This window comes from Glandiceps talaboti, chromosome 11 (assembly GCF_964340395.1).
Source record: "Glandiceps talaboti chromosome 11, keGlaTala1.1, whole genome shotgun sequence".
Taxonomy (NCBI): domain Eukaryota; kingdom Metazoa; phylum Hemichordata; class Enteropneusta; family Spengelidae; genus Glandiceps; species Glandiceps talaboti.
In genome coordinates, this window is record NC_135559.1 from 10,970,910 (window position 1) to 10,997,669 (window position 26,760).

General features: G+C 37.1%; 2 protein-coding genes across 2 annotated transcripts; one reads left to right on the plus strand and one right to left on the minus strand.

Annotated features, from left to right (window-relative positions):
• Window positions 1-310: 310 nt before the first annotated feature.
• LOC144442014 (protein Wnt-11b-2-like) lies at window positions 311-16,632 on the plus strand. Its single transcript, XM_078131286.1, has 5 exons — window positions 311-411; window positions 10,404-10,639; window positions 13,876-14,156; window positions 15,487-15,779; window positions 16,458-16,632. The coding sequence occupies exons 1-5, from the start codon at window positions 311-313 to the stop codon at window positions 16,630-16,632; spliced, it is 1,086 nt and encodes a 361-aa protein (XP_077987412.1).
• A 6,156-nt stretch (window positions 16,633-22,788) lies between these two features.
• Window positions 22,789-26,532, minus strand: LOC144442015 (protein Wnt-11b-2-like). The gene is made up of 5 exons (XM_078131287.1): window positions 26,432-26,532; window positions 25,433-25,671; window positions 24,513-24,781; window positions 23,399-23,691; window positions 22,789-22,975 (listed from the first exon to the last, which is right to left on the minus strand). The coding sequence occupies exons 1-5, from the start codon at window positions 26,530-26,532 to the stop codon at window positions 22,789-22,791; spliced, it is 1,089 nt and encodes a 362-aa protein (XP_077987413.1).
• Between the last annotated feature and the right edge of the window lie 228 nt (window positions 26,533-26,760).

Sequence of the window (26,760 nt, forward strand, 5' to 3'; positions counted from 1 at the left end):
TTAAAATTTTTTGATAATTTTCATGAAATCATACTTGTTTCCAGATGGCCGCACACCCATAACAGAGCTGAGGAATCGGAATATTCGATCACACCGTTTTATAGTCCATGCACATTCTGTTCGTCTCGTCAGTAAACCATTTATGTATTCCCAACAATTTGCTTAATTTACATTTAATTTTTCAGGAAACTTGGTTTCTGAGATTTACATGTAAAGGAGGTAAAAACACACCCGGAGGCTTCAAGCGGACGATATAGTATTGACAGCTAGCAGAAGTTGCCGACAACGACGTCGGGGGTGAACAATCCACATGGCGAGACAAAACTCACCAATAACCACAGTAACGTCCACCGCACTTTGTATTCTCGTACTTCTGGTGTCGCTTCATCTAACCTGTGCTATTAGATGGCTGTGAGTATTTCTTATTATTTTTTGTTGTAATGACTTTGTGTTCAATCTACAAGTGTCTTTAAATATTACCGAGAACAAGCCGATCCCTTGATTCTCAACCGAATATGCACGGTTACTTAACACTCAAGGCTTGAAGACGGTGTACACTTAGTCAGTACCCCTCCGGCTATAAACAGATGATTTCAAGGGGCCTTGTATCAAGGACTCTTCATATTATAAAGCCACACACACTGTTTCATAATGTACAGCAATACTAATGTGAAAGACGTAGCAAAAAGTACACGGAGGTCTAGATGCATTCAAGTTGATGATCTACGGTGCAATGTTTGTTAATAGGCCATGGCCGGGTTTCTATTTAAGTACAGATCCCATGCTCCAACACCTTCAACTGCTTCAACTCCTAAACGTAATGAGTGGTAAAGCTAAGCAATATCAGATCAGTAACTGAATGTTATCGAAATTAATTTGTTACTTTAAAGAAAAGTACACTTTTAGTTTCCTTGTGGATAACACGGTTTACGAATTTGATCTCTTTTCCCTGTCGCAGTGGTTCTACACCACTTATCAGGATTTGGTATTTATTTCGTTTAGGCTTGATCAGACAGACAGTAGCGATTCTACTGGATAAGTTAGTGCGTCACATTTATTCTACAAATTACTTTTATCCAGTGACAGAAACGACGTTGTAAGTTGAATATTGGCGATATGTATTTGTATGATAACAGGACATGTAGTTTGTTGATTAAATCGAGGTTAGGTTACCACTATATCGGCCATTCTCGTACCGGAGTTGATCACATCTGTTGCTATGTTGAGTGTGTTCCCGGCAGTATTCGATGTTCAGTGTGTTTAATTGCAATTATTATAAATTAATCAGAATGAAATGACGATGTATAAGGAAGGATTATGCTTCAAAACTCTCTTGATCGACAGTTAAAACTTTATTTTTCTTGGCAGAGAGTAACCCTTCAGCCTTGTCAAGTCATGGCTTTAGGGCCTTCGCTGTAAGCCGCTCAAAATGATACAAACGCATAATATGTTGTAGACACATTGTATTGAGTGTCGCCCAATCTGAACTCGTCAGACACCTCCGGTTCTCCCATCTGGAGTGCGATGATACATGTAGTATAACTCGGTTGACGTCGTGCCCATACAGTGACACTTAAAGACTATTGAACATTCTTTTACTTTTCCAGTAATAAAAACCGTATAACATGGGTATTAAGGACACACAACACCGTATCCAATTTGTTTGTTTCTCGCTTTTGGAACATTTGTTCGACATCACAGCATAAAAATACTAATTGGACGTAATTGGGTGTAGTTTGTTTTGAATAAAAACCGTTATCAGTAGGGGTAGGCTAAATAATACAAGATTAAAACTCTTGAATCTTGTGAGAAATGTCCTCTTGTGGAGTTTCTCTGTGGGCAACTAAAATTGACCTTAGACCGGGGACGGAAAAAATAGCTGATCCAAAGTGTATTCTGCCACAGTCAGAACTGCAACCCAACCAAAGCTAAAACAGTATTGGCACTGTGGAGGAACTTGCGCGGAAATGAACCAAGGCATTCTTTGGCTCGTTTTCAGAATTAACACTTTTTGTCGTGCGTCATACTTTAGGCGCACTTTACAAATTTAACACTTTTTGTCGTGCCTCCAAAATTGTACTGAAAATTGACACTAATTTTGATTCAGGAATCTTCTTACGGTAGTGTAAGTTGTCCATGGATGTTGTAAAATATGAAAAAAATGACAACAAATTGACTAAATGTAGAAAAATGGCAAAGAAATTCCAACATGCATTAGAATTTCTTCAAATATGTGCCTAGGAACACCAGGTGTTTTTACTCCTGTATCGACCTAGATTGTACCACTTTTCAACACCCCTCATAAGTGACTGATACACGTACTTTATCGAATCCAAACAAATAACCCATACAACAAAGGGTAACACTTAACATTCAGCAACAGAATAAGCATGTTCTCAACTACATTCCCATCCATTCAGAAAGTGAACTGGTTTTTTCTACCTTTTATGAGCATACTCGTCTTGTAGTTAACTTGGTACGGTATATAAAACAGCATTCTCGCAAACCAGAGCTGTTATTCTTCCGCGACACTGCGAAATCGGTGCGTCTTGGATGGTGCCGTAAAAGAGGCAGTGGTTTACGACGGTGATAAAACAGTCGAGGAACTACCATAAAGTGACATCACACTAGAAAATTATTTGGACTCTTACTACCGTGTTACATGTTGTATGCGAAGCCTTTTATATTTATAGTAAGTTTTATTGTTCCGACATACGTTGTAGTGTCTTGTGCCAGAATATCTCTTTTTACCTGCTCCCAATATTGATAGAAAGGGAAAGATGTCCCCAGTGATCAAGGAAATTACTCCAGCGCTAAATCATCAACGCTCTTAGCTCTTGTCAATCATCTGAAAATACATACATTTACTTAAAATTTCCTATATTGATATGTACATGTAGGTAGGCCTACTACCCAAAGTATCGCAAACAAATTTATGAAATATTAAAATTTAAGCACCAGGATTTTTGTAAAATCAATGATTACGAAATTAATATTGACAGTTTTAACAATAATATTTTTCGTATATCTTTCGTAGATGTACGATTTTCTCTGTACATAAAAATATTATAGTTAAAGCTCATCTCTACCGAAAAGTAATAAAACATATCTATATATGTCTTTGCAGCACCATATTCGATGGCGTACCTTTCACACGTGTACAGGTCCATAACACTTAGCTTTTCATTGAAAAAGGCAATCATGTGGGCTTCAAAGAACGAATGCATAACATTTTCGCAAATTTTGCAAAACATAAATAGATAAAAAATACCAAGATTACTTTATCTTTTATTTTCCCTGTGAAGTAGAAATTAAGCTCAAGGCTTATTTGATACATTTGATTCAGGAAAGAATTGTCTGTCTGTCTGTCTGTCTGTCTGTCCGTCTGTCTGTATGTCTGTCTGTCTGTATGTATGTATGTCTGTATGTTGTTTGTTTGCTTATTCATTTATCTTATTGTCTAGCATCCCTTATATTCAATGTATAGTATGCCTGATTTTATATAAGTTGGACTTACGAAATTCAAAATTGTAAATGTGTTATTATCCGTCTAGTTACCTGTCTATTTTCTGTCTATCATTACGCAATTTTATTGTAAATCACAAACCAAATTTAGTTTATTTTTAAAGTGATGTCAGTCTCATCAATCACTGTTATTTGTCTATGCTTTCCCTTTCACAGTGCCCAGCACATCTGATGTCAAAACAGACATTAGAGTTTATGCGACGCATAACGTATCACAATTTTGTACTGTTCCTGTTTCTTGTTCGCTCATTAATGTGTGCGACTGCATGAGTTCAATATCTATGCATGTGTTATATTTGTTCGATTTGTTTTTTCTTCCAAAACCAGAAATTTTAAATTCAAATCACTGCTATATGTCTATCGTTGTCAGACTCCAATGAAGAATTCTAAAATGATCCCAGCTCTAGATCTTCGTCTGACATCCTGGACGCTCGGGGGGATTTAAAGTGCTTAACCCCACTTTACGGATAATTAGTACGCTTTCGTCGTTCTCAATGCCTGTCAGGGGCCATCGTACGGAAAACAGTCTCATGAAAAAAAGCCGATGGCGAATTAACTCTATTGAAATTCATTTGACAAATTGTAGCATTTTGCTTCCAAAAAATACTGAGTAATTTGCCGGCAAATTATATCCATGGTGAAGCATTCACTTTGCATGCCACATTTTGAAAGGGATCGATTTTCCTCGTTGAATATGTGCTTTGGTTCGGAAAAGCCTTTCTGGTTAATTGTTTGCTGTTATTTCAGCCGCTTTTTCTTACTTTGAGAAATGGACCCGTAGATATAGGAATACAACGACCTAATCAACTCAATCAACTTACAGTTACATTCATATCTCTACGGAAATTTGTGCACACCGTCAGAATTTTAAACGCGGAGTAAGAGATGACACTACGTTTACAAGTACAGTTGCTGTTAGGTGCGACTTCACGACAACGGCACTTCATGTTATAGATGATTATTCTGAGAGAAACAACACATTAAAGTACACATAGCCTGTCTCTTAACCTAATGTAAGAGTCATTAAACTATTGGAATTCAGACCAGAGAAAAATAGTCTATATGCAAATCATCGTGAGAAGTAACTATTCTTTCATTTAACTCGGGGACAGATTTTTCAGATTGAAGATTTTTAGTCTTGATTACTCTCATGCAATGATTTTAAATTTGATACCATTTTTTTTTTTGCTTTTGAGCACACCAGTCACAGCTGTCTGATAGTCGTCTACAAATACTTAAGTTCCGCGAAGAGTTGTCAGGTATAATTTTGAGGGAAAGTGTTTTTGTTTTGATGACACAAGTTTGCCATAGCATTAAGTTTTGTTATCTCTTTCTAAAAAATGTGCAGAATGTTTTTTTTTTTTTTTTTTTTTTTTATAAAGACACGAATTTCTACAACATTTAATTTTGAGGGTACAAAGTGTTAATTTTGATACTAGTTAATTGGTTGGCCTTCCTTCTACAATCCGATTCCAAAAGATAGTCGAGAATCGCCCGAAGGTTCAGCGAAAGGGTCGAATTTTGGCCTAAATTAATGGCGGGAAAGTTAAACTTTTCCTCTTGATAACATCACAAGTATATTGATAAAAATCGATTCGATGGTCCTGGCTTAAAATTAAATCGAAATTTATCTAAAAGTTCCGGTGAACTAAAATGTTTGTTTGTTAGATTCGGCGGGAAAATGTTCAAGTTCGTCATTATGGATCATTTGTCATGGATCTAATCACATTCTATTATAATCGTCACAACACATGACGGCCACAAACTTAACAATTGTTAAAACTCCAAAAAAGAACCCAAACTTCCATCTTTTTTTCACAAAACACCGATCACTCATGGACATTACAGTTATTCACTACCAAATTTAAAAACAGTCTTTCAAGTTAGCAGCTGGAGACTGGACGGTGTCTTAATACCCTTGCAAAACAGCGCTAATTCGGTGAAGTCGAGCGAAAGAAGCCCGCAATACTTTTAGTGGGCCAGTCAGTAAGGCCGGGTCAGACCCTTTGAGAAACTATTTAATCTGTTTGGGCTGTTTGGTAGGACGCATTCATTCGTAAAGAATTAAGTAGGAAAGTAATCCGTTCGTGCATGCCTGTCTGCAACTTAAACTCTCTAACGCTACCAGACCACCTGAATTCTTAATTCAACTTTCCCCCAAGGTTTCGGGATTTCAGTAAGACATTTAGTAAAGATAACACAATTAAAGGGACCACAACGGTAATGTTTTCGAGTATTTTCCATACATGTTTGTTCTCTATATTTTTGTTATTCGCTTTACATAAGCATAGTTAAGTGACGTAAGCAGGCACACTATATCCCATAATCAAACAGCGATGACGTCATTTTGTTGTGAAAATAATTTAAAGTATGTACCTAAAATTGGAACGTGAAAGTCACTGAAGAGGGAAGGAAAGAAAATGTGCGATCGCTCAGTTGTTTTGAGTGAGTATATTAACTGATGACGTTTTGTTGACAAACAGACTGAAGAATTGAAAAATTTTCCGCCAACTTTTGGTCGATTATTGACCTACTAATGCAGCCTATAACGATAACTATTGTGGCTTTCACGACGCCAGGGCACAATTTACCCAAACTTCGTTGAAAGTTGAGAACGCGGATATAAAGGGATCATCTTAGAGGGAAAAACTAGACTAAATTTCATCCTTATTTTGGTTCATATTGGTTGCCACTCTGAAACTCATTTAGGAAATAAATATTATCCGTATCCATACAGGAGACTTTTAAATAGAAGTCTTCAGCTCTTTTTTTTTCAAGGTTGTATGTAAAGTTGTCTATAACAAGATTTCAGGAATTTACCAGTTCTTCGATTTTGTAGGAAATATGATTATTTGCTGACGATGAAATTGTCTAGACTATCCAAATTTAATTTAGATATATGCTATGACGAAAATAATCAAATGTTCTCATATGCAAATTGGCGTCACATCAAATTATGCAAATCATGTCATGATGTAACTTATGCGATTTGCCCATCCTCTCTCAGCGGAGGATGTTTTTAGACATGGTATTGTTATGCAAGTGTGTACATAATGTTTATGATAGTCCGTATATTCTCTCTACGTTACGTTTTAATGTTCCACCGAGGAGAACTAGAATTTGTAATACTTGTTTTAAACATGATGTTAGTAGAATTAATGTTTTTAAACACTGTGTCATTCATAGATGTATGACAACTTATAATGTCCTTTGTTGTAGTATTTAGAATATTGAGTTTAATTTATCTCTGAAAATGTTAAAAATGCAATTTTGCATGATTGCCATCTCAAGTCGTTATACATTTGCCTTGTAATGTGTTTTTATGTGCATTTTGTTAGTTTGTCAGTTTTTCATTTTTAGGAAATAAATAGATAAATAAATAAATAAATATAAATAAAGAATAAATAAATAAATAAATGAATAAATAAATAAATAAATAAATAAATAAATAAATAAATTTATAAATAAATAAATAAATAAATAAATGCCTGATGTTGATTTGAAAAGATACATTCATTATTAAATGTCGAATGCTATAGCAATGGTTTTCTGTTTGACCATTTTTGTACTTGTTTGTAAAACTGAGTATTGTCACATAAAATAGTAGAACACCATATAATTAGTCATGTACGAGTACATAGTACATTTTACCCCTAATTGCTACTACGGTGTGATCACTAAAGAATCATTATACGATAGAAGTGGAGTAGTCACTTTGTGATGTAAACGAGGGGGAGGGATATCTAAACGTCGCTTTCTTTTGTACCCTGGATGACTCAGACTGGAGTGCCTTTTTTTGGAATAACAACTTGATCAAAAAGATGTTATTGACGAAACGCGACTCATGAAATACCAACTGAAAAAAGTTTCTTGCTTACCGCACAAAAGCCTAGTCAAGGTCGGGACGTTGACGAGACACTTGTAGGAAGATAACGGGTGAGAATAAGTAATAGGGACAGCGGCTATGCGTGTGAATTGCTGTACTTACGTTGGTGCTTTTTGCACTTACAAAAGCATAATTTCACGTTGCCCTGTAATTTCGACGGCTGCTAATCCGAACAAGGTAGTGCGGGTCACTGGTTCTGTCTCCGTACTTTCAATATAAGTTACGCGTATAGTCATAGCAGATGTTTTACTGCTCAATGACAGGCCAACTAAAAAAAAATAGCGGATGCAAGTTATTTCTCACAATGTGTAATGTATTCAGGTAGTCGTGTGGAAAACAGCTCTGTATATTCTTGGATATATATATATATACTTCGATTCAGATCACGAACTCCAAGCACGCGAAGGAGTGTCCGGACAAATACAGTGAGAGATATACAGAAGACGGGGAGATAGATAGTCTGAGACGGGTGCATTAATTGGAGAGAGAGAGAGAGAGAGAGAGAGAGAGAGAGAGAGAGAGAGAGAGAGAGAGAGAGAGAGAGAGAGAGAGAGAGAGAGAGAGAGAGAGAGAGAGAGAGAGAGAGAGAGAGAGAGAGAGAGAGAGAGAGAGAAGGGGAGAGGGAGAGAGAGAGAGAGAGAGAGAGAGAGAGAGAGAGAGAGAGAGAGAGAGAGAGAGCAATATAATTTGTTGCGCTCCTTTCTATAAAATTCAGTACTACCATGTTTGTATATAGAAAACACCCAGCGAGAAGAGAAATACAGTACACTGGAAGATGTGTTATAATATTATGTGATATAATATTAAACGGTCGAAAAGAGAGGGGGTATGAAGAAATCCGATCTTATCGCATGTTTTTGGTGGTAAAGACATTGCGTACTGACATTCAAACATGGAGAGAAGGGAAGGGGTCATGTTAAAGTCCACGAGTGGTACAGTGTGATCACCCCAACAAGTCACACCACCCTGGTGCAGGTGTGGTACTTGAAGTAAGAGTCGATTTGTGGTCGTTCCACTCCAGGAACACGTGTCTGAAGGGGTAAATAGAGCTAATCAGTCCCTCAAGTGGCGTTTCAGGCGTTCAGAGAACAGCTTAGGTCACACGGTGACTTATATTCTCCCATATTAATAGGAGGTTCCTATTGTGGTCTTCTCGTCATCTTTATAGCTGGGTTTAATGAGTTCAAAATGCCATTGGTGAGGTGCTCAACTGACTCAATTGGTACCTGCATTGTTCATTAATGTAAAGCTGAACAATGGTAGGCTTGTGTTTTCATATCAGATCACGAAAACAACTCTTTCAGTATTCCCGAACCCTATCATCCGGACCAGTGATGAGATAATGCACCTTCCCTTCGAGTACTTGTGTTGACAAATTGCATACTTGAACACCACGTTGACAGGTACATAGTGTTAATATGACCTCCATCTGGTGGCGATGTTCCACTATAGAACACAGTTGCTCAAAAGTGGACAGTTACATGTAAGCCGTTCCTACGCTGATTGGCGGAATATTGCATTATTACAACGTTAGGTTACTTCAGTCCGATCCGGCTATATTTTTTTCTGGGGAGAGGGTAGACGTTGACTCAATTTCGACCAGTGGGAGTAGCCTTCACGAACGAATCAGTACAGGAGAGAGCTCGAGGACGTGACGTACAATTTGTGTGCAATGCTTGTAATATGCACATACACTCATACGCTATTTTCATTGCTACCTCTAATTTCACTGTATCCATAGTAAAACGTCGGATAAGAGTAAGACTTTTTAGAAAACAAAATCCCACCACATTTTGAGCAGCTAACGTCGTAACTTAATGTTAGTGACAAATTCTCTTTTTCCTTTGCATGTAAACTGTTTGTCGTTAAAGACCTTGTAGTAATAAATAAATAAATAAATAAATAAATAAATAAATAAATAAATAAATAAATAAATAAATAAATAAATAATAAATAAATAAATATTGAACCCTGTACTAGTCTAGATCAAATAAAAAATGACTTTATGTTTTTAATCACTCACCGAACTTTGTAGAAGGTTAATATCCAGAAGAAAATACATTACACTATGTCCATTCAAACACGGATAGAATTAGGGAGCCTTCATTATTTACAGGGGGGGGGCGGAGGAAATCACACATGGTCTGTTAAGTAAAACATGACCCCCCCATTCTCCATATGTAAAAAGTGACCCTCCCCTTTGTCCCATTTTGTAAAACATGACCTCCCCATGACAACTGCATATACTGAACGTTAATCAATATTTCCATTATATGTATGTATACATACAAATTAAATCATTTTGACTGTATTAGAAAGCAATATTTGTACATATAAAGTGACAAACAGTAAAAGACTGACTAATTACCCTTCTCTTATAATCTTACACAATATAGTTAATATCTAAAACGTGCTTTTGGCATATAAAAGTACTCGTAAAAATAAATGTTGAGTGCTCATCTCACTTTTACATCTCAAAACACACAAAACAAATTGACAATAATTGAATCTTCAATTTTGTCACAAACTACGGATTGTAAAATGTGACCCTCCTCAAACATTGTAATGCAAAATATGACCCTCCCCCAAGAACAGGTTTGTAAAATGTGAACCCCCCCCCCGATTCCCCCGGTCCTCCCAGCCTTGTAAATACTGGAGGTACCTTAATTAAAAATAAGAATGTGTTTGGAGCTATTCCTTTCGACACCGCGAAATTACACTGGCAGCTTCCTGAACGTTAGACTGTATTGTGCATGTGAAAGGTTGATCAATTTGCACTGGTAAAAGATATCACACACTTCAAGCGACAAAGGAATGAATTTACAGAAAATAAGATACATGTATGGGGGTCTAACTTTGTCATGGTCTATATGTATGACAACTGATGAAGCAAAAATCTTTGATGCTGAAGATGACTGTCAAACACATCAAACGTACGTTTACAAATCCTCATTACGATATGTCTTTTTGTTTCTTTTTCATTTCATTTCAGTGCATTAGCCAATCGCGAGGCAGCGTTGCATTGGAACTCCACAAGAACATGCAAGAGGGCCGAAGGAATGGTTTCTCAACAGATCCGGATGTGTAAACGAAACCTAGATGCAATGTCTGGGATAGTTGAAGCTGCCGAATTAACCATTGAAAACTGCCAAGAACAGTTTTCGGATCGTAGATGGAACTGTTCTACTATAGCGCTTGCTCCCAATTTCGGACCAGATCTGAACAAAGGTAAAAGTAAACACTTATTATTATACCAGTTTTTATTACCACAATTCTTCGTATATGCTTTCAATTACTGACAACCCAAGATTAAGTTATAGCATTGGAATCTTCATCTTCGACGCACCTTTATAAAGAAACTATTTGGTTCAAATTATCGATCAAAAGATATAATGAGGAAGGAGGTTTCGTAACCGTTGTCATGGTAATATCGCCTGTATTGCCATGGCTAGTTTCGTATAGAGGCAACGTATCTGCCACTATTTATCGTATGTATGTTTTGTATGTATGTATGTATGTATGTATGTATGTATGTATGTATGTATGTATGTACATACATGTGTATGTTAATCTTATGACTTATGCATGTGATTTTTTGTATGCATGTGTGCATGGGTGTGTGTGTGTGTGTGTGTGTGTGTGTGTGTGTATGTGTGAGGAAAACTCTTAATCTTGTGACTGTTCTAACGAATCAGTCCACCTTTTATACGAGGCTGTTAGCGATGGACCAATTGACATGTACAGTTGCCAGCTCTAAATCGTATCGAATACGTATCGTGTGAATAACATCTGTGGCCCCGTTACCAGCACAGATGAATTTCAAAGTACACAGAACCCTTTACCACGGTTATCAATATGCTTACAATGTCGGGTAAGATAAAGGGGTTACCTGTATTGTAATACAGTACTAAAAACTACCAATAACAAGTAAAATGTGACAATGAACAAGGGAACTAATTCGCTTAATCTCTTTGCAAATGAACAGCCCGTGTACATGTTCGTTTTTTTAAAGATGCAAACCTTACTCACAATACAGTCCCTAACAAGTACTAAAGTTGCCGACGTTTCGAGTGCGAGCACCTTCAACAAAAGATGGAAATTAAATGACGTGTGTATTACAGGTCGGACACTAGGTGTTGATAAATGTTAGTCTGTCTTTTAATCCCTGTAATGTAACCTTGTGCGCTTTGTGCTTTCAGAATTTCTTCAGAGTTCTCCCTTCTTCAAATATTTGCAAAACAAAACGTGTATAACATGTCGACAATACGCTGAAAGGGGACCGTTGAGAGAAAGGACCTATAAGCTGGCAGATTAGCTTTACACTGAGTTTAGCTGAAATTTCTTCGAAAAACGCTGAGGTTTTATAATCTTGTAACCAGACTTCACCATACAGCGCATGCGCAGAGGACTGTTCATTGCAAAAAAAAAAAATATGTCAGGCCATCACCCACCGATTTTGGTAACTTGACCGTATTCATAACAGATCGCTGTTTTGGCATCCCACTCTGCGATATTGTGTCAAACGTTATTCAAACACACACAGCAGGTCGTAAATTTTGTGTGCGCTATCGAGTTTTCGTTATTTTTTGCCGACGGCGAAATACGTACACTTGCCAATAATATTTTTATAGTCACGGAGCACGGAAACACATGAAAGGAGGCGCTCCCTATGTTATGGTCAACGTTGTACATCAAAGCCATACCGTATCATTGTAACGGTGACTATTGTCATGTACTTTTTACTTGTACTAAATCAGTTTTTGACTACAGGCATAATAGGTGTACTATTCAGCACGGTGACTGACCTTCTGTTTTTCAACACCCCTTCATATTTTTCTCTTCTCCAAAGCCCCTCAATTTAACCAGTCCCCCTCTTAATTTCTAATTCCACTTTTTATCCTATCAGTCTTCCGTTCTGAGATCAAATTGTTTATCTCTGTTATCCTTCACTCCCCTCCCTCTCTACTATACCTCCATCCCCATATATGTATCTATCCATGTGTCCGTCCCTCCGTCCCTCCGTTCTCCCTTCCGTCCGTCTGTCCGTCTGTCTGTCTGTCTGTCTGTCAATCGTAAAACAAAACAAAACAAACAAAGCTATCGCCAATGTGTACATACATATTTAGACGCATGTTTCCAAACCTAAATGTACTGAGACTCATTAAACATATCTTTATAATGAAATGGTCGATGACAGCATAGACTCTCGGAGGGTCTATGATGACAGGTACGAAAACGTACATACTACAACGTGTACCCACAACATGCCATGGTAACAGGATACGTCTCAGACCATGAAGTGACAGCGTTCGGCATTCTTACGCCGTAGTATGCGGCTGTTGAACATGAACTTATTGACCGCCTGGCTTTCATTTCCTCTGTGTCCGGTGATAACGAAATGTAACCGGCTAACATGTGTAGGCAAAAATAAATGAATACAAAAATAAAACATGTATTGTGTGAACCTTAAATTTAATTGTTAATATGGGGGTTGATGTATGTATGTATGTATGTATGTATGTATGTATGTATGTATGTATGTATGTATGTATGTATGTATGTATGTATGTATGTATGTGTGTGTGTGTGTGTGTGTGTGTGTGTGTGTGTATGTATGTATGTATGTATGTATGTATGTATGTATGTATGTATGTATGTATGTATGTATGCATATGTGTGTGTATGTATGTGTGTATGTATGTATGTATGTATGTATGTATGTATGTATGTATGTATGTATGTATGTATGTATGTGTATGTGTATGTGTATGTGTGTGTGTGTGGGGGGGTTAATTCTATATCAACCTATCACCTACGGTTGGACTAATACGTTAACGTTGTTAATTTACACATGGTACATGTAACTCTCTAGGCAGTATTCATAGTCATAACATAGATAGCAACTAAAGCGCGGGAAATATTTTGACAAGCCAAGAATAGCCGTCCTTGACATTCTTAGGAGTAAACCGTAATCGAATCGAATAGTTGTATAATGGTGGGCACTCACAGAATGACATATTACTAGCCTATCACTTCGGTATTACATCCTGTGCGAGTTGTGCGGTCACGTGTCTGGCGGGAAATCATCTGCCAACATCTGAAATAAGAATTTCAAAAGGACAGATCAGAAGACGTGAGTTGAAAAAATGTGTGAGGAAATGTGTGGGTTATACAGGGATTATTCTGTTGTTTCTGATTGAATAGTTCTATCAGGCAATAAATGCATGTATTCCACCTTTAGTTACCATCCCCTGTCAGAATTGCTACTTTAAAAGTTCGTTAAAAATGTCACTTCTGCCTCAAGCGAATTTCAATGTACAGATTCCTTCACATCATTCATTAATGTCAATCAAAGCAAAGTAGACACCAGTCATCTATCGATATCTAGGAGATACATGTTTCAGAAATAATTTCACACAAGTTATTCGACTGGTAATAATTGAATTGTTTTATCATTACTGCAGGGACAAGGGAATCAGCATACGTCCATGCACTAGCAGCAGCATCAATCGCTTACTCCATTGCCATAGAGTGCAGCTCAGGAGCTATCGCCAAATGTGGTTGTGGGAGGACGCCACCAGAGCCAGTAGAAGAGGAGGGTTTTCAGTGGGGAGGTTGTAGTGATAATGTAGAATTTGGAATGGATTATAGTTCCCGATTTGTTGATTCTCCTCTCAGAACAAAGAAAACGAGGAACCAACCTAAATCGTTAATGAATCTTCACAACAACAATGCTGGACTATTGGTGAGTGATTTTTATAAACTTACAACAAACAAACAAACAAACGAACAAACTACTGAGACCGACAAAGAGCCTGATAAGTCGCAACACCTGATGAGTATCTGAGAAGTCAACTCCATTTTTGAAAGAGATTGGTGAAAAAAACATTCCGTTATGGGGCTTTCCTACCGTGGCGACCCAAGTGGTTATGTTATATTTTCGAATTGTTGAGAAGGTGTTTTTTTCGAAAAAAACTCGACATTTCAGAAACCAATGTCAAAATTTATATTCTATACAAAAAGTATTTTTTTCTGAAATATGTAAATTATTATTTAAAAAATCAAACTTTACGGGGAAGATTAAAATTTAAGGAAATCACAGGTCAGCAACTGGCAGACGAAGGCGACTGCTTGCTCAACATTAATCACAAACATGCATAATGCCATATCTTCTTGCATAAATTTGCATATATAACTTGGTTGGCGCCATTCAGGTCAGGATAGCAGACCTCGTTGACGTTATAAATGTATAAGGCTAAATAAGTGTGTTTCCGATAGTCCGACCGACCCTACATTTTTTGTATGCAAAACGGTAATTTACTTCTATTTCCGTGTACACCTTCATGCCTTTGCCTCATCTGTAGTCACTTAAAGTGGCCATATGGATGAGAATTGGGTATTTATTTTGATTTTTATTTGATAAAACTGCTTCACTGTTTTTGTACTTGAAAAAATAAAGCGAAAGGAAATATAGTTTACCAAGTTTATGTTCGCAACTCAATAAAATGCAAAACATTAAACAATGTGTAAAATGTTTGTTATTGTACGTACAATAACACACTTGTTTTTTTTTGTTTTTGTTTTTGTTTTTTTTACACTCTTTCCATCTTTTTGCAATGTATTGAGTTATGTACATGGACTTGGTATACATGTTTGTATGTCCTTTCGCTTTATTTTTTCAAGTACAAAAACATAGTGAAGCTGTTTTATCAAATAAAAAATCCAAAATAAATACCAAAGTCTCATCCATATGGCCACTTTAAAAAAAATTGTATTCTATAGAGAAACCAGGTATTTTTTTTAGACAGTACAGTCTGCATAACATGTTTGTCTACTTAACTGTAATAGTCTTCATTTACTTCTTTCACACCTCATCAAACTCACACGGATGTATTGTGACCGACGAATATCTTGGCGTCGAAATCAAATTAGTCGAAATTTTTAAAAATTTGAAGTAAAATGAGATAAAATTCCGACCTACCAACCCTATTTTCCTGAAATCATGTTATCGGAAACAAACAATTTTATTTCATTTTGCCTAATAACTAATATTTTGCTTTATTTCTGTGTTTCAGACGGTTAAAACTAGTACGCAACATAAATGCAAATGCCACGGGGTGTCAGGAGCGTGTAATTTGAAAACCTGTTGGCTATCTTTGCCAGGTATGGAGGATATTGGTTTCAAACTAAAAAGAAAGTACGCGGGCGCAACTGAAGTTGTCAAGCAAACGAGTCGGGGTCGCGACACATTAATACCTCGGGACCGAAATCTGAAAAGATACACAGAACATGACTTGGTCTACCTTCAAGCGTCACCCGATTACTGTCTGGTTAATCCCGAGGCAGGGTCACTGGGTACAGTGGGGAGGTAAGTGACCTTTCACGCTTTCCCGGCGTGACATTTCAACCCCGCAAGTACACAGTCATAAGTAATATTACATTTCTTAAAGGGAAACTGTCGGTAGCTTCATGGATCTTCCTTGGGGTTACGTTTATTGCTATGAAATATCCTCATATTATACCTAGCTATTGAAACATGTTGAGTTATACCTAGTAACTGGTAGAGCTCTCACAAGGTATTCAGATGACTATTATTTATGACATAATATTTTGGTTACCAAAAATTGGAAAAAAACACACGTCACAATCTCAGTAACAAAGTTGTTTTTAAAGAACTGAACATCCAACATATTGTGTATTATATAAACCGACGTGTCTAGCTGGGTTCGGGATAAGTTACTGACTGTCCCACTGAGTTTAGGCAAATAGGGTGTTGTTGCCATAACTTTGTTAACAAACTGTTAAGGAGTATGCCACGGAATAAAGATTATTCAATGCAAATGTACGCATATAGGTACGTCTTTAGTCATTACCGCTAAACGTATGAGATACTGTATGTAGGTGAATGAAGACCAATTTTTTATTTGGCCAGAGTTAGATCACCTTCAATTGACGTAATTGTCCATTTGACTGTTTCTTACAGTTACTAGACAGATTCAAAGCTTATCACAATTTATTCAATACTTTCTATCCTATTCCCACATAGGTTTTGCAACAGGACATCGATTGGTAACGATGGGTGTGATTTAATGTGCTGCGGACGAGGCTACAAAAGTATGATGATGACGTTTGTCGAACAATGTCAGTGTCGATATCACTGGTGTTGTTTCGTGAGGTGTAAGGAATGCAGTAAAACAGTGGAAGTACAAATCTGCAGATAAACCTTTTGTGGAAAAAACAATGGGATCTACGACAGGTTGCAATCTTGTACGTGTTCTTGAGAATCTACGTTCACAATTCTCCAAAAGTAGGGAATTACGAGCAGACGACATTTGTCATTTCAGGCGGGAAACATGACAACTATTCAGCGCAGCCAGTGGGAATGAAAATCTGAATGATGCGCACGCGCACTCTTGGGAAATATATTCAACCACACTTCTCTAAAAGGGAGGCGGCTTTTTGGCGGCAAATGCCCGAAATCGGAAGAGGTTGTACTATATGATCCTCGTTCTGTAAGAGTTTTTGTGGTGTCTATGGAGGAAATTTAGAAAAGAAGAACAATATCTGTAAATCCGTCTGGAGAGGAACTTTAGGAGAACGATACGTAGTTGTGTATCTGTCTACAAGATTGAACTTGATTCACGTTTGATATTCATATTCTCTGCATTATTTTTTCTGGTATATAGATGTACAGCTTTGATGTCAACAGTGTGGAAAACACTGGTCGATGATAAAAGTAAATATTTAGCTGAATATATTATATTGCAAAGAGGTTAATAATATTTAAGCTCGTGTTTACAGAGACCCCTATCTCCCCGAATTATTATATTTTGAGAAAATTTCTCAGAAAAAAAATACAAGAATGTAATAGAAGAACTTAATGATTTTCCTATTTTCATAATTGTGCCATTGTCGCGATTACAATGTATTTGTATTGAGCCGCACTTTCATGGAGTCCAACTATACTAGGTTGCGCTGTCCACGCACACCGTGAAACAAGCTCGTATACGGTATACTATTAAATGAGTTGAATGTATATACATTACTTATTGCAGTATTTAGTTATCTAGACGATTGTAAAAATGCCATAACCATATTTTGAAATCTAGAAAAAAAAAATGTATGGCCACCTAGATCGTTTTCATTGGTATCCCGATATTGAAGAAAATATTTAATAAAAATCATATGTCAGATAATATGCAGGATGTTAGATACTTAAATTACTCCGTAGAATGTAAATATATAGAAGTCGTCCGGTGATTATGTCGAAATTATATATTTGGATAAAAGGTGACGTGACTTGTAGAGTAGCTTCGGCATCATGGTGCAATTATATAAAGGAACAATATATGCCATTGGTTACCAGTGTCATTAAGGCTTTATACTAGCCAATCAGAATTAACCACCGTCATGTCCAATAACTCAGCATATCAAGCAGCTCTTCACGTATGTAATGTTTTTTTTTGTGTTTTTAAAAAAAAATTATATTCACAGAATGGTAGCTTGACCCCCTTCAGTGTCTAATGCTTTCCCGCGAAAATATATTACTTAAATTTAGGTTTTAAAAAATAGGATTCGCATTATTTTCAGCTTCGTTTTGGATGCAATGGTAAAAACTACTCAGTTTTAGAAGACAGACAAAACTTTAGAATTTAGAAATGTCATCGTGAACGAAAGTTCTACAAAAAATAGCTTAAATACTGTGAACTGAAGGGCCCAACCGTAGAGGGCGGTAAACGACAAGACTTACCTCAGCATTGGATTGGTTTACAAGCTTGACGAACACATGTTTAGTTAACTCTTTTGCGATGTTCACTTATTACGTGATATTTCAATGACCCACCGACTTCAAATTTTATTAGAGGTTTATATTATATGTCCGTCTTTATATGACGTCATTTTATGCAAATCAGTTTAAGTATACATTTTGTACAATAAACGATTTTGTAGTCGGACTTGGAGTATTTTATTTCTGTGCGAATCTCTTTGATTTGATTAACACTTCATACATCCAGAAGTCTATTTGAAGTGTGTGTGTGTGTGTGTGTGTGTGTGTGTGTGTGTGTGTGTGTGTGTGTGTGCGCGCACACATATAGGCTTTACATTTTGTACTTCTACGTTAACCACCACCACTACCACCACCACCACCACCATCATCATCATCATCATCATCATCATCATCATCATCATAATCATCCCAGAACCTCCTCCCCTCCTTCAGCTTTGCACCACCACCACCACCACCACCACCACCACCATCACCGTCACCATCACCATCGTCACCACCACCACCACCACCACCACCACCACCAACAACAACAACAACAACAACAACAACAACAATAACAACAACAATAACACTAACATAACCAACACCACCACCACCAATACTGAAACTAACACAAACACAAACACCACCACCACCAAACACCAGCACCATCATCACTACTAGTAGTGTCAGGAATATAACACATGTAGTGTCCGTAACATGTGATGTCAGAAACAAGGCATATACATATACATACTAATATTTCGATGCCGAAGAGCAGAAAAAATGAGACTTGATTTATTCCTGAGCTACCTCTGATGAGCACTTTTAAACCTGTTAAAGAACTTTCCATTTTTTACTCCTTTTATAGCGCAATGTAAGTGAAGCATTGAATGTGAAATAGCCGTTTCTTAGCTAAGATTTGTGAGTTAAGAAAACAGAAAATATCTTATTAAAACGATTATCATGCCAAATTTGACCCATTCAGTACTGTCCAAGGAGAAAAAAAAGTGGCTTTCCTTTGTAGTTTCCGAAAAAGTACCTTATGATAATCTACACAACTAAAAGTACATTATTGCCGGCTACCAGTTTTAATTACACTGGATATAACGGTAAGCATGTTAATAACGGAACACTTGGTTTAATCGTATTCAGTGACTTGGAGATTTGTTTAATCAAGTGTGTAGTACATGGTGCTCATTAAAGGGCATAAGCCGAGTGTCTACGTTTTTTTGGTAATTGTTGCAGCATTAATATACAGGTGCTTGTGGTATAATTCTATTTACCAGTACATGTATATTGGCAGACCTAAAACTCACTTTAGACATTAATATACAAACAATGTCATGACATGATTTGGTATACGTATACTTTAAATTGAAACTCTATAGTATCTCTGGTTTGGTAGTAATTCACTGAACTGCTAAATTGAAACTCTGTGGCCTTCTGGTTTGGTAGTAATTCACTGACAGAACTGCTAAATTGGAATTCTATAGTATCTCTGGTTTAAAGAAACCACTAACTTAAATTTATAAACACAGTCGCGGTTTTTTTGAGAGATGGTTCAATAGATTCTCACCAATGTTATGTAAAGCTTAGTTGATGGTTTTCAAACCACCATGTCTGTGGCTTGGATTACAGTGTAACGGGCAAGCATTCGCGTCTTTCAATATCATTCATACAGCCCGTTTCATGATACCGTTCACCGACTCTGTTTGATATAGCCACGCAGAAACCAATAAAGAAGCCAAACATGATATACTAAACAGCAAGACTGAGTGAGTGCAGTTTCTTGCGAAAGTTTGTCTATGAAATGAGCGAAAGTGCCACCATGCATGCAGACATCAAATGCAGACGTCAAAACATTGGCGCCCGTGTGTCTTTGTCTAGTTGCAGTACCTATAAATGATTTATTCCACTGAAAATGTGGCAAGAAATTACAATCTTGATATCTCGTGTAGAATAATAGGCAGGTTTTTTTTTATTCTCGTTTCGGTGTAGTTGTATCAATCAGAGCCGATGAGCAGTAATAAAAAACGGCTGTATTTTTGTAAGCGGAATCACGATTTCATATTGTTTATCGAATTCATTTTCGTTCATACTCAGATCAGTGACGCCACACTCTTGATTCAAATGACTTAGAATCACACTTACGATCATCATAAAACCACAATTTATTGGTTATACGCCATACACACTATGTGTTTTGAGTTTTGAGTTTGAGTTTTGTAAAAAACTGACTTTTATTTTGTAATTTCTTATTTCTCGATAAGAAATATTCTGAAACACACATTGTTTCACTGTTACAAGAGTAATCCTTTCCACTGCATTGATATGGAGTAGATGTACACGTACGTTCGGACACGGGTGCAAACTTGCTATGTTTAATCATGGGCCGCATGTATCACAACATTTAATTTAGTGAGGTAAACTCAAACAATAGCTTTCATTGTGTTTACACTCTTTCAATTTAAGCAAACAGAAAGCTGACTACATCAAGTCAACCAACCATACCTACATGTACTTCTCTGCCACTTCCGCACACAAATGGACCGTAGCTCCAACAAGGTATATGCAACCTGCTCTAAATAGGCGAATCTATGCCGTTGTTTGTTGTCATTTACTGTCAAGTATGGTATTAATGTTACAACTTTATCTGTTTTGCCCTTCGCTCTCTCTCTCTCTCTCTCTCTCTCTCTCTCTCTCTCTCCCTAATCTCTCTCCTCCCTCCGTCCCTCCCCCACCCTACGTCACTCCGTCACTCCGTCCCTCCCCTCCCCCTCCCTCCCCCCTCTCTCTCTCTCTCTCTCTCTCTCTCTCTCTCTCTCTCTCTCTCTCTCTCTCTCTCTCTCTCTCTCTCTCTCTCTCTCTCTCTCTCTCTCTCTCTCTCTATCTCTCTCTCTTTCATATGTAGTAGGTTACTGTAGGAGCTCCTTATGACGGGATGGTCAGCATTTCATGCCTTGAAATGTTTATTTTGGGTTAAACACATGTAACGTTACGTAATAGTTCAAAACTTACAGAAAATCTCTAAACAAAATCATTAACCAGTATTCATAACTGGTTTTAACTTACATAAACAGCAAACAAAAGCCTCAGTGATACTAATCATTATTTATAACACCAACTACCCACATAAAGGTTTATATCTCAGCACTTTGAGGAAAAGCCCCCTCGTCTTGCAATATGATACATGTTTGAGTACTTTCTTTCTTGCTTTTTTTTTTTACGGTGGAAGCGGTGTGGTTCATTCATTGTGAGTCTGTCAAACTTAACCAAATTATTTTGAAATACTTTATCCATTTTAAGGTAATATTATATTTGTTTTAACAACATTTTGTTGAAACTTAAATTTATAAACATAAACCATGACCTCAACGTGACCTTTGTAAGATATCAACGGCATATGTAAGTTGTGAATTACAACAGAAGTAAGTAAGCTGTGAAGAAACAAAAGACAGAACAGATAGAACAGTTGCACGTGTCTGTCTCATACAGAGGGAAATTCATATACATTGTAATACAATTGTTGCATGTGTCTGTCTCATACAGAGGGTGATTTATATACATTGTAATACAATTGTTGCATGTGTCTGTCTCTTGCAGACAATGACTCCGTGTAGCTGTCGTAATTTTGACAGACATGGGTAACAAAAGCATGCATCATATCATGTTTGTATACCACGTGCGGACTATACCATGTAGACACATGCAACAATTATATTTAAAATGTATATAATTCACCCTGTGTAAGTGACAGACAATTGTATTACAATGTATATAAATCACCCTCTGCAAGGGACAGACACATGCTACAATTGTGTTACAATGTATATAAATCACCCTCTGCAAGAGACAGACACATGCAACAATTGTATTACAATGTATATAAATCACGCTCTGCAAGAGACAGACACATGCTACAATTGTATTACAATGTATATAAATCCACTCCGCAAGAGACAGACACACGAAACCATTATTTTAATACAATATGTGTATGAATCACCCTCTGCAATTAAAAGAGACAGACACAAGCAACAATTGTATCCGTTCTGACTTTTTGTTCTTGCACAGCTTACTTTCCTTTGCTATAGCTACTGACAAGCTCTAAATCGTGATAATAATAAGAAAGTATAGTAATTTTGATTGGATATCTTCACAGTGACATGCAAGAGTTAACAAATAATATGCCCCGTAATATGTCACTTGTAAAGCAACAATATTTCTTTTTTAAAATCGGTGGTGCATTGAATGTGACACTGAGGTACCTCGGCGTTTGTCTCAGTGAAATATTCTCATCTCAAACTTTCATGTAAAAAACCTTCTTTCCCTTACTGATGGGTAATGCTGTCGGCAAAGGAAAGTCAAGTTTGTTTGTTTGCTCTCTGCTCAAAAATTCCGTTTCTGCTAAAGGTGAACCCGAGGAAGAATCATAGAACCACAGGGTGGCATCGTAATGTCTGATTCTGTAGCTAAAGTCGGTGCATGATTCAGTGTCGGGGCGCCCTCACCCGTCGGCCTACCCTCTCTGGAGCAATTCCAGAAAATAACGATGGGGGCGCAACGACAGAATCAATCTCACAGATTAGGTTCCATTTTCCACAGTTTATTTACAAATATTCACTTCGACTGTTTTTCTGCATTCCCTACATTTGACGATACAACACCACTGATAGCGACACTGACATTGCTCCACGATGTCCACCACTTTACTCTTGTAGCCTCGTCCGCAGCACATAGAATCACATCCATCAAATTGCACTGCATTACCAACCGTTGTACTATTACAAAACCTGTGATGAAACCAAACAAGAAAAAAAAATCATAGAAAAATAGATATCGGTGTACAGCATTTTAAAATTATTACTGAATCAATTTGTTTAATATAGATTTCATAAAAGAGTGCAATAAACTTGACCGTAAAATACTATCGATTTCACCATATGTAAGGATGTCTGTGAGCAGAACGTCGTTTCACCTTTGTCGATAATTAAAACTGGCTTTATGAAGGTGCCGAAAAGTCGTCTCCTTATCTTACTGTCAAACTCACAAATTCGCCCAAAGACACACATGGCCACAGGCACACAGCACTATACAACACAACACAACACACATTTAACATAAAATACCAAAGTCTGCAATGTTACAGCTAATATTTTCAATGTGACCTCAAAGTATACGGTCAATATGTACTGAGAGAATAACAAACAGTGTACCTGCCAACTGTTCCCAGTGACCCAGTGTGAGGATTCGACTCACAGTAATCAGGAGATGGTTGAATGTAGATCAGATCGTTTTCTGAGTATTTTTCCAAATTTCGATCACGTGGTACCAACGTGGTTTTATTCCCTGTGTGCTGGAGAACAACTTCGGCTGCACCCGTATACTTCCTTTTCAACTTAAAGCCAATATCCTCCATACCTGGCAAAGACTTCCAACATGTTTTCAAGTTGCAAGAACCGGTCAAACCATGGCATTTACACCGTATTTGTGAACTCGATTTAACTGTCTAAAACAGAGGGGAAACACATAAAATGAGTTCAAATCCCAAAACAAAAAAACAAGGCATTGGATGTGATCATTGCAATTCAAGTTACCAGATACCGTGCTCCGATTACCAGGGTCCAGTGAGTGAGTATGTATGTATGTATGTATGTATGTATGTATGTATGTATGTATGTATGTATGTATGTGTGTGTGTGTATGTGTGTATGTGTATATGTGTGTGTATGTATGTATGTATGTATGTATGTATGTATGTATGTATGTATGTATGTATGTATGTATGTATGTATGTATGGATGGATGGATGTATGTATGTATGTATGTATGTATGTATGTCCTTATGTATGTCCTTATGTATGTATGTATGTATGTATGTATGTATGTATGTATGTATGTATGTATGTATGTATGTATGTATGTATGTATGTATGTATGTATGTGTGTGTGTGTGTGTGTATGTGTGTGTGTATGTATGTATGTATGTATGTATGTATGTATGTATGTATGTATGTATGTATGTATGTATGTATGTATGTATGTATGTATGTATGTCTCTGTCCGTCCGTCCGTCCGTCCGCCAGCCTGTCTGTCTGTCTGTCTGTCTGTCTGTCTGTCTGTCTGTCTGTCTGTCTGTCTGCCTGCCTGCCTGCCTGCCTGCCTGCCTGTCTGTCTGTCTGTCTGTCTGTCTGTCTGTCTGTCTGTCTGTCTGTCTGTCTGTCTGTCTGCCTGCCTGTCTGTCTGTCTGTCTGTCTGCATGATAATGTATGTGGTTGGGTGACAAGTTCGTCGTTTGTAGGTGAAACTGATTAAAAAATGGTTACTCACCATACGTCCTATCTTGTTATTGTGTCTGTTTGTGTAATATCTATCATGTTTTGGTCTCAGATAGGCATCTGCAAATCTTAAACTAAAACCAATACCAAATTCTACATTATCACTACAACCACCCCATTCAAAGAGTCCCTCTTCTGGCTTTTCACGAGGTGTCCGACCACACCCACATTGCGTGATAGAACCCGAACTGCATTCGATAGCGATGGAGTAGGCGATCGCAGCTGCAGATAATGCATAAACGTATGCCCCTTCACGTGTCTCTGAAATGTTTTGAAAAAAACCCGGATGTATTAAGAATTGTATTTGAAGTCTAACCCTGTTCTGGGTGTCAAGAGTCACATCTTATGGGAAGATCTTGGACGAATTTGTGAGTTTGACAGTAAGAGAAGGAAAATCATAATGACTACGTTTGGGAAAAATCGGTTTCCAGTGATGTATTTAATTAATAGCTTATACCATTCTCTTTGTAAAAACGTCCTAAAGGTACAAGTTAAGACAAAACCCTTTTCTGTGAACTTCTGGACAACAATGTAAATTGAAAACATGTCTTGTTTCAACCCGGAACAATTTTCGATCAGAAAACCATAATATATTTGCTGAAATTTTTTAAACTACCAATAATTAGACATTATACATGTTAAGTGGTCGATGTTATCCATAAACAGTACAGAATGTGGTTGAAATCATGGTCGCCGTTGAGGGCGCTGATTTTTTAAGGGCTGACCCAAAAATAAATTTAATTTGATTTATCGTGTATACAGCTACAAAAATACGTTTGCACATAGGTGATGTAATACTGTACACGATGTATGATATTTTGAGTAACTTTATGTACCTAACAAAACATATTTTATCGAAAGTTCCAGTTGCAGTAAGTGCAACTTTAAGACTGATTTAATTAGACAATATACCTTTTGTCAGATCAGGTGTAAAATCCGGGGCATTCTTTATACTAGAACAATTCCATCTGCGATCTGAAAACTGTTCTTGGCATGTCTGTACTGTCAACCTAGCAGCTTCCTCGATACCTGGCATGGCGTCCAGATTTCTTTTGCACATGTTTTTGACTTGCCTCATCACAATTCCCTTCGCCTTCTTACATGTTTTGGCTGAATCCCAGTCAAGTTTTGGTTCATGATTCGCTAAAGCACTAAAATGAAAAGCAATTAATCATTAATTGATCAGAAAAGTTATGTGCACGTCACGTACGCGTGTGATTCGCAATTCCATGGTTTTCGTGTTAGTGACAAACACGCTGAATACCTATAAATTATGTCAAAAAAGCTACAAGCACATCTGAGGAAATATTGTATCTTGTAAAAAAACGAAAAAACGAAAACCTAAAATATATATTCATAGAATTATGATTTAAGCTAACTATTGAAATGAACAAAAGTATATTGTTAAGTAGGTTACTTTCACTTACATTAGAACAGTTGTTTGCACAGTACATATTTCATAAACATTATTCAATACGTATCATAAAGTACGTCATCGGATTGTTTATGAGTTATATCTTAATACCAGATATGAGTTCAGTTAATTGTAAGTGGTGATTAAGTATACTTCAGTAAGTGGACACTAGAGGGCGGTATACAAATTATATAAATTACATCATTGGATTGTTTATGAGTTATATCTTAACCCCCCAGATTTGAGTTCAGTTAATTGTAAGTGGTGATTAAGTATACTTCAGTAAGTACAATACTGCGGGTACCTTTATATATACAGCAAAAACTGAGCCCACATACGCATAAACTCAGCAGCTTGTGCCCCTTTAAGTGTTGTTTTTTCCTATCCAACATTGAACTACTGACTTTGCTACTATCTAGACGAGCAAGTTCAATGACATCATTATAGGCAGTTGATATTCACGAACTTATATAATGTTTAATAAGAAAACTACTTACAGCCACTTGATGGCGTGGATAACATGAAACGATAAAAGGAGAATAAGAACAGAAAGGACGGTGGTGGTTGTTGATGTTCGGGATGACTTTTGTCTCGCCATCTTGATTGTTCAAGCCGTCGTGGTTGTCTGCAACCTCAGCAAGCCTCTAGGTTGTATGGTCTGATGGAAGTCGTCAGGTGAAACTTGTCCTCGTCAAGCATGTGTGTATTTCACATTTATCAAACTGAAATAAAATAAAATGTTATCTATTTTTTTTAGTTTCTTGACCATGCCTAACAAAGAAATGTTTGGTACCGATTACGCTCACTTGTAGAATAGTTAGGGTAG